Genomic DNA, 12,995 nt, shown 5'->3' with positions numbered 1-12,995 from the left:
TCCTTCCCCTCACAATGACTGTACCCAATGAATCCGTCTTGAGAACGATGATGCAAGGAGTAACGGCGGAGTTGCGAGAAGAAAGCTGGCTACGGAAGTGTTCATGTTATCTGTAGAATCCGTAGAAGGAAAAACTAAATCCTTGCGTGTGAATGAGTTGTATAAATCCGTGTGCCTAGCTCTTTACTAGAAGGACACACACTAACCTTAATGTTGACTACGTCTGTGCTGTGAGAGAAGTAGCAGAAGGTGAGTAAGGAACCATAGATCTAACAGACTTTTGGGTGTGAATATGATTTCAGATCGTAACCTAAAATAATCGCATTACAAAAAGGCTTTTTTCATTCCTTTTGGCATTTGCAATTTATAAATCAAGTGATATGAACAATTATCCAGTTTTATCTTGTGTATATATTTCATCGAAACATTTAATTTTTTTGCGAATTTATGCAAATTTCGTTCACAGATATAGTTCCATTTGCTAATATGTGGCATCTGACTGATCAATGTTGCGCATTGCTGGTATCTATAATATAGCACCCTATTTGAACAAAAGTCTTACGACTATAAATGATAACCCTTTAAAGGCTAGGGGTAACTATGTGCACCACCTGCTATAGTAACCACTAACTTATTTCAAAGGAGGATATCTTCTGGGTTGCAGAGCCGTGTATTGTGGTAAAGTTTACCAACGTTTCAAAGGCGCTTGCTGCCTCCATCATCAGGCTAAGAGTAAGATGAACGCGATGAATCGGTTTCAGATACATGAACAAATGATCTGACCACGCCTCTGCCTTGAGTAACTGGTTCCTATGCCTCAAATCGATTCCGTGCAAAGCCTTACGTACGAGTCTGAAATACACAGTATACAGGTTATAACAAAGGTGTAAGCAAATTCTCTAAAAATTAATAAATCATCCTTGTAAATGCCTGTTCCATTTTTACAGTTGAGACGTTGTTGAGGAACGAAGTCTCAAAAAATTTCCTGTGGTGGCCGGACGGTTATAGGCGTCTTCGTTTTTTCATCGTTTGTGCGTTAAGTCACTCTCGCGTTAACAGAATACAATGGAGTAGAGGTTACTATTTTCACATTCTATAACGCCAAAATAACAACAGCAACCAACTTCCTTCTTATTGCTTCTGATCAGTGCCTCTGTTTTAATTTAGAAAAATGGAGGGCTGGTAATTTGAGGTTATGTCCGGCAATTTAATATGTTTTGACGACCTTTGTTCTTCTGCGTACCACCACAAAGGAAGCGCTGTTTGTAACGAAGAACCTGAAACAGACGAAGGCCTACACACCGAAAACACAGTAATAATTATTAAAACCTTGGGCTATGATTTTAATTGCAAAACACAGCATCATGCTACCACCACGAAAGAACGAGAAATATCCACTTCCAATAAAGATTAAGCAAACGAGGAAACGATGCCAAGATAGTTAACCGACGGGCATTACGACAGATTTGGGGAAACAGGAAATGCATACATAGTTTTGATGGCGAAATCTACTGGCTGACCAGGGCAAAATACGAATAGCAATATTTGATTGAAACTGAACTTTTTCAAGGCAGGCAATTGCTGCTATTTGAGTTCTAAAGGAAATTACAACATATCTTTTTTTTGGACATTCTTCGATACCGGGAAAGTCTGTCAGGCTTTCACGGTGAAAGCTTTTCACAGATTGAATGAAGCTAATTCGCTATTGTCTTGCTGAAAGAAAATTTAATGTCCCAGTTGACGACGGTCCACGTCCTTGATCCAACACTGCACAACTGCTAAATGCTCTCCTCGCATATGATTTGAGCGCGGTCACGGCTTCAGCGCTGGAATGTGAAGATAAGTGAAAGGACGATCCAGGTCACGTATTTCCCCAAAGACAGAGAGTCCCTGAGAATGAACTTATCTAAACGGACGGAAAATTCTCTTTGACACGGTGTCACAATCCCGAAGACACGATCAACACATTCGGTAGTTATTTTGAGAATATGAAAGTGCACCAAAAGTTTGAAACAAACTCGAACAGGTGACCCGACCCACGGTCCCTACCGTCGATATCACGACTTTCTGGGTTGCAACGCCGTGTCGACTCGTAGGTAGATACGGACGTTTCGGAGAAGCATTCTGTCACGATTTTCAGCCTGAAGCACCGATTCGTTAAGCAATGGCGAATGTAACCCTAGGTCTGGAAAAGGTTGAACAAATTGAAGAACGACGCTATAATGTTGCTGGCGGACATCCAGACCTAAAAATTTCGTGCAGTCTACCGAGACGAAAATCGTCACCCCTTCAGAAATCTATGAAAAGGTATGGACTTCCTATCGTGTCGGCCAAAAGTAAATCAGTACACAATGAGAATGTTGCAAAATGTTAATTTGGGTACGAATGGTGACGTGAGAGCGAAGTGTACTCTTGGGGTTAACGACCGGAAGGTCGTGGAATTCAGTTACGCAGCAGAGAGAGAGAGAGAGAGAGAGACAACGAAGGTGAACAAAGCCAGTGGACAGAAACTGGGTGAAATATCACGAGCACCTCTTCTAGAACTTTAGTAACAGATCTCTCCTTAAACGTTACTAACAGCATGCGGCACAGTCCTTGATAAGCTGACAGTAGCTTGGCTGATCGAAAAATTCCCCTTCCTTCTTTGGAGCTCGAAAGTTCATTGCCATGTTCACAGAAGCCTGTCACTGAACCCTATCCTAAGCTAGATAAATCCAGTCCACATCCTATTTATTTAACATCTACTTTAATATTATATCCGTCTAGGCATAGGACTCCAAAGTGGTACAATGAATACCGAATAAAATGTATGCATCTACCACATTTGCCATGAGCATGGCAAATAGATTAAACTGCACGAAAATGCAGACAATGCCGTCAGTAGTACACCTGATCGTCTGGGTTTTAACACCGTACAGTCGTGTATGAGGTTATCGGTGTTTCTGAAGAACCTGTGGGCTTCATCTTTGGAAAAGAAGTTATACAAGTGTAGGTATTTGGTGTGACTGAGGAATGCCAAATGCATTCATGGGAAAATGGCTAGGAAAAATGCATACTGGAAGATAATTAGTTCATTAGAAACAAAATGAATTACGAATCTAAGTAATTTTAATGAAATGTCATTAAATTCAGTTTCAGATTTAGTGACGTGTAATATGGAGCGAAGACAGTCAGGAGCTCCAAGACCACGGCCACTGGATCATGGCGACCCTCGAACGCCGATGGCGTGGCAACACAGAAACATCAACTACCAGCAACGCAACTTTTACGATGAACGATTTGGGGCAAGTATGTAACAGTGACGTGGGAACCGAACCTAACATCAGCTCTAGAGTATGGCACGCGGTAAACCCGTAACGTAGGAGTCGTTTCGTGGCGCTGAACAAACTCTAGGCACAGGCAGGAGGATAATATTAAAGTGGACCATAGGTAATAATGTTGGGTGTGTGTGTTGCATTCATCTAGCTCAGAATAGGGACCAGTAGTAGGCTATTAAGAATATGGCAAGGAATCTTCAGATTCCAAAGGGCAGGGGATTTCTTGACTGGCTGAGCACATTATTAGTTTCTAAAGACAGATTTTGCTCATTGGAATTAATTATACAGATCTAGTCTTAGACTTGACATTGTGTTAACGACAGAAGTCTCCACCCTGGCCATTGCCACTTTACACCTCAGTACGTGAAACCAGACGTCAAGAGCTACTACTCAAATCTAGTAGCCGCTTAGCAAATAACACTCGCCTGTGCATTTAGGGCAGTGATAAAAATATCCTTGCCACCAGCATTTGCTAGCTCACACGTGGTGCGACAGCGAGCATTGCTGTGGCGTCCTCCCTAAAACACAGAATCACTGATGTGCCTGTTTTGTGCATGGCGCCAGATCAGCATGCGTATATGGGAACGGACGGCACGCCTGCCACGACACGAACAGACCCATACGCAGAAGAGGTAGCGATGGAAGGAATGGCAAGAAATCAACAGTACCAACCTCGATCTCGTCCGCGGGCTCGACCCACGTCCTCAAGCACCGAAACAAGTGCCACCAGCTACAGCACTGCTGAGCCAGATACAGACTCTCAGATGAAGTTCAATACCACTTTACCCTTGTAAGTACTAACGCTGACTGGGAGCATGTAATTAATATAGTTAAACAAATGCTCTTTCTTTCAAAGAACACTGAAGCTGACTTTTAATTGTACAATGTATTTCTACAGTTGGTCTTCGGACTGCTAAGTATGAGATCAAAGGTTTCTACAGCAGTGAAAATGTAGACATGTTACCAAAGTTTCAGAGGAGCAAATGGAGGCGGTACATTCCTCTGTGTAACCGCCTACCTAGAAGATTACGTGGTTCCACAACACAGACCAGTTCATGACAAAGCCTACTCCATTCTTCTCATATCTGCATCCATCCTTTCCCTACTCTGTCACTCCTCATTTGAGATCTTAATTGGCCATCATTTTCCATCTTCTGGAAGAAATCCTATTTTTATCCACACGGAACACACATCGATCCCACCCTATTTTTAATTTCATGTTTCTTTATATAAAAATCAGAATACACCTTTCCATATTTACTATAAAACTACAATATATAAATTCCTGCAACAAGTAAAAATCAAATTTCACACACCAATGCACGGTTTCAGCCAACCAGATCTTATCCCGGGTACTCGGCCAGCGCTCGGGACGTCACGTTCAATGCAGTCGACTCTCTCCACGTGGGATGGTGAACCGTGTCCCGTGCACCACGTGCCCGCTCCCGTTCTTCTTCCCCCTCTGCCACCGCCACAATACTCACTGCTGGCTCTGCCCCCACCCCCTCCCATGCTCCTACCACCCATGTTGAGACCAAGACCTCTCGTGCTATCGGCGGAGAATACTGCGCCCCCAGAACCTCTACCAGTCAGGGATCCCAAATCATCAGTATCACCACTTCCACCCAAGGAAAGGAAGAAGACAAGCACACACTGCTGCAAGGGGCATATCATCGTACTATGGATCGTATCAAGTATAATATTTGTTGGGGTGCTACTTGGTGTGGTCTTGCGGTTTGTGATTGCGTAGATTCTAAAAATAAGCTACAAAGAGGAATAAAATACCATTGTAATTGTGTACAAGGATAAAAGCAAACATTCAAGGCCACACCACCATTTCTCAACAAAATCATTATTACGAAGAACGTCATGTACTTTTGTGGCAGAAATATAAAATGACATATCAGCACTTGGTGGATCAAAATGTGGTGAGTTCTGATTCATCAGATGACAACAGCGAATACAGCTCGGTGAATAAAGGAAATCTGTAACATTTTCCTGAAATGCTTATGTACAAGGGCTTTTCAATAAAGACTGGAAATGATTTTTGTAAAACCTCCTTTATTCTGAGTAATTATAATAGGCTCCCCTGAACTAAAAACACTCGTCACTCGTCAGAGACGTGGCTGAAGCCGATTCTTGACCTCTTCTTTAAAATCGCCTCAGCAGCGTTGACTGCGGCATCTGCAAAATGGAAGCACTGTCCTCGAAGGTGCTAAAAAGGTACGAGGCACTAGATCTGGGCTATAGGGAGGGTGGGGGATGCAATGAACACCTTTACTTTTCAATGTTTGCAGCATCTGGCCCGACATTGTCATGATGAACCATCCAATATCAAATGGTCATTTTCTTCTGATGTGATCCACAAGGGTTTTGAGAACTCAACAGTAGTAAGCCAAAGTGACAGTCATTTTAGGTGGTGCTGCGCGTGCATGTGTGAATCATTCCACGACAATAAAAGGAAACTAACACTGTAACTTTAACTGCTCAAGAGGCACGAGCTTTTTATGGTCTTGGTGAGCTTGAAGACACCCAATGGGTGCTCTGCTGCTTACTCTCACGATCATACAGCGTAATCCACATTCCATCACCAGTTACATTTTGTAACGGCTCGTTTCACACGTTCACCATCACCGAGGCAAGACGGGTGTAGCTTGTAATCAAGGTCACAACACAAGCACAACCAAACACTGCAGATGCTGACTCAGCAGTCAGTGCCACCAACAACCATAAATGAAATTTCTAGATTACTACTCAATAAATAAGAAGTGTGGCCAATACCTCAAATTTAAGAAAGCATTTTTGTTTCTGCTGCCTGGCAGACATGATTTTCTTATTTTCCACCCACTGCAGAGTTTGCATGTCAACAGCAGCGTCTTACTCCGACTCTGAAATTTCTACTTCTGGTGTAGAAATATCACTTCTGGACTCACGAACAGAAACGTGTCCGCTTCGCCATCATAACTCTCACGGTAAATGATGCCCTCGATAATCAAAAAATTACGTCACATCTAAGATCACAACTACTCAAAAAAATCTGCCAAACAAATGCACGATGTGTGAAAAAATACAAAGGAGTGTAAAAGAAGTCTGCCAAAGGTCACGTATCAGCTAGCGCTATCTAGCAAGAGAAAGCTCAAATTATTGCTGAGGGCAAAATAACCACAGCTGCTAAGAGTTCAGTCAGGATAATATCGGGGCAAAATTCTAAGCCACAGTTAATTTGAGATAACAAGATAACATTCAGTGGCCAATCACACTAATTTTTATTTGAACATTACACAGACAGAACAAACTTCCTGTGTTGTTCAATTTATATAACAAATTTCACTCACTGTAGTTACTCTCAGCTGATATTGCATTATCATTCTTCTCCTGCACCCTTTTTCTTCATTCCTTCCTTCTGCTTCTTCTGTTTCTTAGTCTCGGCTTCATTTATGGGTGCCGGTTTCACAAACGGGATCTCCTCTTGGTAAACTGTTCAACAGACCATGACCATCCAGTAATTACACAAATATTTACATTGCCGTCTTCTGGGTTGTTGCGCCGTGCAGTCTGGTAGATGTCCACACGGCGCAGCAACCCAGAAGACGGCCATCTTCAGACTCACTGCAGTGAAAACCAAAAATCCTGCTTAGCTTTCACCTGCATTCAAAATCTGTCCTCTGGTAGTGTGATCTAGTATTTTGTCTGTAACTGGGTCAAATTTTTCATAAATGCTGATTTCTTAAGATGTGGACAATGTATTTAGAATCGTCTTTATTATTTTAAGTATTCTGTCGACGTTCCTGGTACTGGACTTTTAGTGAATAGGTTTGCATTAGAAAATCCTACACCGTCAAATCACCTCAATGAAACGTCTAAACGCTGTTCCAAGGAAGACTCATAAACTGTATTACTGGATAAAAACAAAAATTTGTTGTCAGAATTTGATTTTTTCTAATCATTTTACCAGACACGTGGCACAATTCACCCACCTGTTGGTAAGTATGGTTTAAGTACTTCTGGTACCCTGATGCCTGTTTCAGTCTGGTAAACTTCCAACAAGGCACAAATCACTCGAGTTGTGGCGCACATTGTGGCATTCAACATATGAACAAAGTCAGTCTGGAACAGAAAAGAACAGTCCCAATATTGCACTGATGCAAGTACCATTACAAATAAACAAAATGTCTAATCAGAACAGCGGACATTACCTGAGCGTTCATCTTCTTCGTCTGGCCATGACGAACCAATAATCTCCTTGCCTGATAATCCAGACAGTTGCTGCACGAGACTAGCTCTCGGAACGCTCCTACGAAACAAGAGAAAATTACATTGCCCTTCCAATCCTAATTAAATGAAATGTGTGTTGAATGAAGATGTTGACATAGAAGTTGGAACCTGGAAAGCCAAGACACAGATGTGAGGATAATATTAAAATGTATCTAAGAGAAACGGGGTGAGAAGGTAAAGACTGCATTCATCTGACTCAGGATAGGCCAGTAGTAGGCTCTTGTGACCATGGCAATGAACCCCTCACTTTCAGAAAAAGCAATGAAGGGCTGTGCTCCAGGCCGTTGGTTGTATAATATGACAATAAAGACAGACACCACAAGGAAATTTTCTTTGTGCAAAAATTCAGCTCACTGGAGCATGTGGTCCAAATGGCAAATAGACAAAACTCCAGTCATACACGAGGTAAATTTTGGAAAGAAATGATATCTATGAACGTAGATATAACCGTAACCAATTTCAACAAATGAGATACCTCATAAACACCACCAATCATAGCATTAAGATGTCATTCAGTTTCTAAAAGACGAAAGTTTAAGAGCCTTTTTGCTCGGTGAATGCAACACAAAGCAGAATTCCACATGCCACTGGCTTACCAGATCCCGGAAACCAAGCCTCGAGGTCCAGCTTCTTAGCTGCGGCATGGTTTAGCGCGCCAGACACGATGTTCACGATGCGATATGGAACACCCAATGCTTGGTAATAACCCTCAGCATTGGAGATCATCTCATCCATCATTTCCCATGATTTGTTGTCGTGCGGCGACGTCAAACAGAACTGCTCAACCTAACATCAAAACACCAAAATATTCTCCAGCTATAATTATTAGCAAGAAGTTTTGAGAGTCGTACAAAATGTCAGGTTCTTTCAGAGGTTATCAAATGCCACCATTACAACGTTCACACCCAGGGATTCTGCTGCTGGCTTATCTTTCAGCACAGCCATTTTGAGCTGCATATTAACACTCGGCTATATCACAGAATAAAGAAAGGAATGGCAATCGATAGATTGTTCAAGAAGTCTCTAAGGTTTCGAGGTACAGAAGACAGAAATACGTGCACAAGAGTGTTATGAAAGAGACAGCCTTGCGCACATGCTTACGTTCCATAAATATGATCATTGCAGAGCGGATTTTGTATCAGTACGTCAAGAAGAATATATTTTTGATAACGTGGCTCTTAAGTGGATTTACGTAGGATAGCCCTGTCCTATACAAAGCTTCTATCAGCACAATCAGTTCCCCACCTGTGAACGTACCTTCTCAAACTGATGAACTCTGAAGATGCCCCTAGTATCTCGACCGTGAGAACCGACTTCCTGTCGAAAACAGGTGGAAATTCCGGCGTAACGAATCGGCAACCTGCGTTCTGCAATCCACTCATCGCGATGAAAAGCCGCGATAGGCTGCTCTGAAGTAGCGATCAAATATTTCTCTTCAACATCTTTATCCTCAGTTTTCTCACTTCCCTTCCCAATAACTTTGTACAATTCTTCATCGAACTGTGACAGCTGCGCCACCTCTTGCATGACTTCTTTCCTCATGAAGAACGGGGTGTACAAAGGCGTATAAGCACGTTCATAGAGCATTTTCAGCGCAAACTGGATTAGAGCCTGTTCTAGGAAAACAGCGGGACCCTGAAAATATATGAAGAAATAACCAAATGGTAGGCGATTAACCAAGTTCCTCCTTTCTTAGTAAGTGCCAGATCAGAAGCAGAATCCAAATGAGAATCAAACTGCAACATTGCGCTACCTACGCAGCACACCGCAGATGGATTGGAAGTGCTGGTGACAGAACACCAGAGCAGGGCACAAACTTAGATCGTTACAACAAAACAAAGGAAGTGCCCAATTGACTTAAACTTTTCTAAATTTGAATGTATACTTTGGGGATCAAGATATAATTTATTTCATGTTAGACTGTAAACTGAGAATGCTTCATATTTAAAGAACCCTACTATTATACAAAAAACCATACCATCAAGTAATATCCTCTTCCACCAGACACATTCGCTCCTCTTTCTCCATCCATTCCATCTATCATGTGAATCAGATCAACGTGCGAGTACGTTTTCTTCTGTGTACAATCTCCAAATGTTCTTTCTACTCGGTTTTCATCCTAGAAAACACAAGACAATACAAACTTATGAAGATTAAGTACATGCAAGAAACTCCGTGAAACAAGCCTTTGCACTACAACTAGCAATAAAATTACAGCGTGCTTGTTACAACTACAAGCTCTACAAGCCCCATCTTCCTAAAAAATTAATTATCAGTTTCTCCGTTAGATGACAATTCTCAGTTGAACAAACAACACGCAAATTGATCTTCAGTCAAGAGGCTTGAAGTCAACTTCTAAGTAAAGAAATGGTGGAATGCCTTTGTTAGATTCAAAGAACATAATTTGTACCAGCCCAAGTATGGAAATCACTTGGTGAGGAGGGCACAGCCACAGCACCGAACGTGAGCACCCAGGGATCATGTACCTCATCATTGCTGACAGGAACTGATTCGTGAAGATGGTTGCCAATTTCCCGCAAAGCACCGTTTCTTTCTTTCTCTGTCTGTTGCAGATCCAGGTCATTCTGCTGGACTGCTTCATCGACAAGGGCCCGCACTTTCTTGAGCTGAATTACGGTCAGCGGCTTCAACATTTCTGATGTAAGGGAATCCAAATTCTTCCGAATATTTTCTGACACACTGTCATCACCATCAACTGGTTCCTTCCTCTGCTGAATAAAGAACTATTTGTATAAATCAAATATGATCAAGTTCAAATTAAACAGCATTAAACAACTAATCGTTGTTTTTTGTTTAAGGTGCAGACCAAATTTTTAAATAATATTTATATGAGCATCAGCTCAAAGGATTAATGACACTTTCTATCAACCACGTAGGTTATGTTGTAGCGCACGAAAAAATTGTTAATGTATAGAAAAACATGGAATAAAACAGACATGTAGTATTTTAAGGTATTATTTCAGCATTCAGCTTCAAGAATTGCATTAAACATTAGTCGCAACAGCTGGTAAACAACAAGAAAAACCGTACTTACGTACTTTCAGTCAAATAATTGATCAGTGACATAACACGATACAACCAAAGCAAAGTTCCAGCAACAACTTCTAGTAAAAGCAAGAAGCAAAAGGAAGTGAAATGCCCCATGAAATAGGAAAGAATTACAACAGAAATAACCACCTCACCTGAACAGAAATTGGAAAATTTTTCCTGTCAGCACCAAAACTTTGTATGTGTAAGAACCACCGCAAGGCATGAGGGTGAGAATGAAGAGGAGGGGCCGTGAAAGCTTCAAACAGTAATGTGTCTGCTTGAGATGGAAGAAATCCACCAACATAACTCTTATCAGACATAAATTCATTCAGAGCACTCATGCCAGCATCAGTACGCAGATCACCAAAAGCTATATTTACTCTATTATTCTGAGAATTTGTATCATTAGATATTTCATTTTTCTTCCTTCCCAATGCCTGCAAAGAAATGCAGGGAGAATTAAAAAGTAATGTAATAAAATTACAATAATAATATATGCATATTCATTAACGAGTGAATTTGGGAAGCAATTGAGCTACAGACAGCAAACAAGACAAGTCAACTACATAATTACTATGAAATTATAAAAATAAAAATTAAAAACACGTACCTTCATCTTCTCTCCCACTTCCTTGCTACAAAGATTTTTCAGCTTATTAAAGTTGTCAGCTTTGTGGCGCACTGCAACATAAATGTCAATGCAATTTGTTAATAACGTCATCTTCTATGTATTATTTTACTTTCTACTATTAGCATTGACTTCTTTAATTAAAAAGCAAATCCAATCTACCACCAGCAGCTATTCCATTAAGCTACAAATTTTCACCCTCCTTATGCTTAATCCATTGTTTGACTGAAAGAAATGTGTTGGAAATATAACGCTGCTATAAGAGACAAAAATTAATACAAAACCTCATAGAACAAATATTTAGAATTAAATTATATATCACTTACTACACATGTAACTAATCTCTCAGATCATTGTGTACATATTCATACTCAAGTTGGGCAAACAAGCAATATTTAATATTTACAACCACCAAGCCTAAGATTTTAATGTTAAATATTTTGATAATTCATGTGAGAAGAACATCAAAAATATTAATTTTAAAAGCCACTTCAATGCAATGTGGCACTGGTCTTGCGTCATAGCCTAAAAACACTGAACGTGTTTTACTGAATTACAGTTTGTACAAAATGAATAAGCTGTATGGTCTCTTACTAGAAATGCATTACGTCTACACATAATAAATTAATAACAGTGAACAGCTTACACTGCCTCCATATGACGTCCTTCTCCACAACCTTATCAACCAAAGCCACATCTTTAAAACGCTTCTCTTGATTTTCTCGTATCTTTCTTGGGTCACCGCCTTTCTCCGGACGAAACAAATCTAAATCCAGCACCATATTTCAGCACATTGACGGTATTAACATAACACTGCAGAAACAATAACCTCTCAATTCTATGGTTCTCCTGGTTGACACGTTAACATGCACTCTCCCACTAGCTACAATTCGCAGTTACTACTGCTGCCAACTCTGCATCACTGATTTTAAGTTTCCGGAAACGGAAATTAGTTACCTGTTGGCATGAGAAAAGTATTTGTGCCATAGCTTCTTAATCTACTTGGAACCGGGAAAGCCAAACATCTTTATCTGTTGCTATGTGACAACATTTAACTTTTATGAACTTCGTTAACAAGACCCAAATATTTAATCTAAACACATTAGGTGATTGCGTATATGCATACATGTAAGAATAGTAAATTATACCCTCAAGTGTATGGAAAAGTTCTTTGCAGATATAAAATATTTTAACTGTTAAAAAAACTACCTTCTAAAAATTACTTACCTATATGACAAACAGAACATACAATTATTGTGGCCAATGATGTCTGAATGGACATTTAACTAAAACACAAAGTTTTGTGTCACATGACCAGCCATTGACCATGCATACATACATAAGAAAACTTTAAAGAAACACACAAAAGAAAAAAATTCAGCAGTCAATGAATTTGAAGTAGTACTGCATTCTGCATTCAGATACTTGGGGGATTTAAAAGTTAAATTGCATTATACTGCAGTTTAATTTTTTTGAAAGCGAATTTCATAAGCAGCGTACAAGGAAAAAATGTGCTTACAGTCTTGGAGGCTGGAAAACAGCTGATGAGATGATTGCATGTATGTTCCCCTGACCCATGGACAAGAGAACTGAAGGACTTCTGTGACCACTTCCTTTACTCAACATGGAGATGGAAATAATCGATGACCTCCCCTTCCTGAATATTAATGTACACTACATTCACTGACAAACCAGAATGCACCTGTCACTTCCTGGCAGGAACG

At 40.5% G+C, this 12,995-nt stretch overlaps 2 protein-coding genes across 10 annotated transcripts; one reads left to right on the top strand and one right to left on the bottom strand.

Annotated features, from left to right (window-relative positions):
- The first annotated feature begins 16 nt into the window (after positions 1-16).
- Positions 17-5,372, top strand: LOC110827208 (uncharacterized). Of its 4 annotated transcripts, none has more exons than XM_022058655.2 (4): positions 17-249; positions 3,133-3,284; positions 3,887-4,107; positions 4,650-5,372. In XM_022058655.2, exons 2-4 carry the CDS (start codon positions 3,156-3,158, stop codon positions 5,065-5,067), a joined length of 768 nt encoding a protein of 255 aa, XP_021914347.1. In that variant the 5' UTR covers positions 17-249; positions 3,133-3,155; the 3' UTR covers positions 5,068-5,372. The 4 variants fall into 4 exon arrangements, with proteins under 4 accessions (XP_021914347.1, XP_021914348.1, XP_021914346.1 ...); XM_022058656.2 differs by having other exon boundaries at positions 20-249; positions 3,133-3,288; XM_022058654.2 differs by having other exon boundaries at positions 29-249; positions 3,133-3,288; positions 3,882-4,107.
- Positions 5,359-12,195, bottom strand: SerRS (Seryl-tRNA synthetase). 6 transcript variants are annotated; one of them, XM_022058648.2, is made up of 11 exons: positions 11,918-12,195; positions 11,254-11,324; positions 10,796-11,080; positions 10,079-10,324; positions 9,571-9,711; positions 8,850-9,227; positions 8,189-8,378; positions 7,514-7,611; positions 7,295-7,424; positions 6,653-6,794; positions 5,359-6,301 (listed from the first exon to the last, which is right to left on the bottom strand). In XM_022058648.2, exons 1-10 carry the CDS (start codon positions 12,051-12,053, stop codon positions 6,682-6,684), a joined length of 1,788 nt encoding a protein of 595 aa, XP_021914340.1. In that variant the 5' UTR covers positions 12,054-12,195; the 3' UTR covers positions 5,359-6,301; positions 6,653-6,681. The 6 variants fall into 6 exon arrangements, with proteins under 6 accessions (XP_021914340.1, XP_021914341.1, XP_021914339.1 ...); XM_022058649.2 differs by having other exon boundaries at positions 5,359-5,501; XM_022058647.2 differs by lacking the exon at positions 5,359-6,301 and having other exon boundaries at positions 6,560-6,794.
- Positions 12,196-12,995: the final 800 nt, after the last annotated feature.

Source organism: Zootermopsis nevadensis, unplaced genomic scaffold, assembly GCF_977971745.1.
Source record: "Zootermopsis nevadensis isolate Lab colony 2312 unplaced genomic scaffold, Znev_1.0 Znev_ptg000025l, whole genome shotgun sequence".
Classification (NCBI taxonomy): domain Eukaryota; kingdom Metazoa; phylum Arthropoda; class Insecta; order Blattodea; family Termopsidae; genus Zootermopsis; species Zootermopsis nevadensis.
The sequence above is the reverse complement of the archived record's forward strand: the minus strand, read 5'-3'. Positions and strand labels throughout refer to the sequence as shown.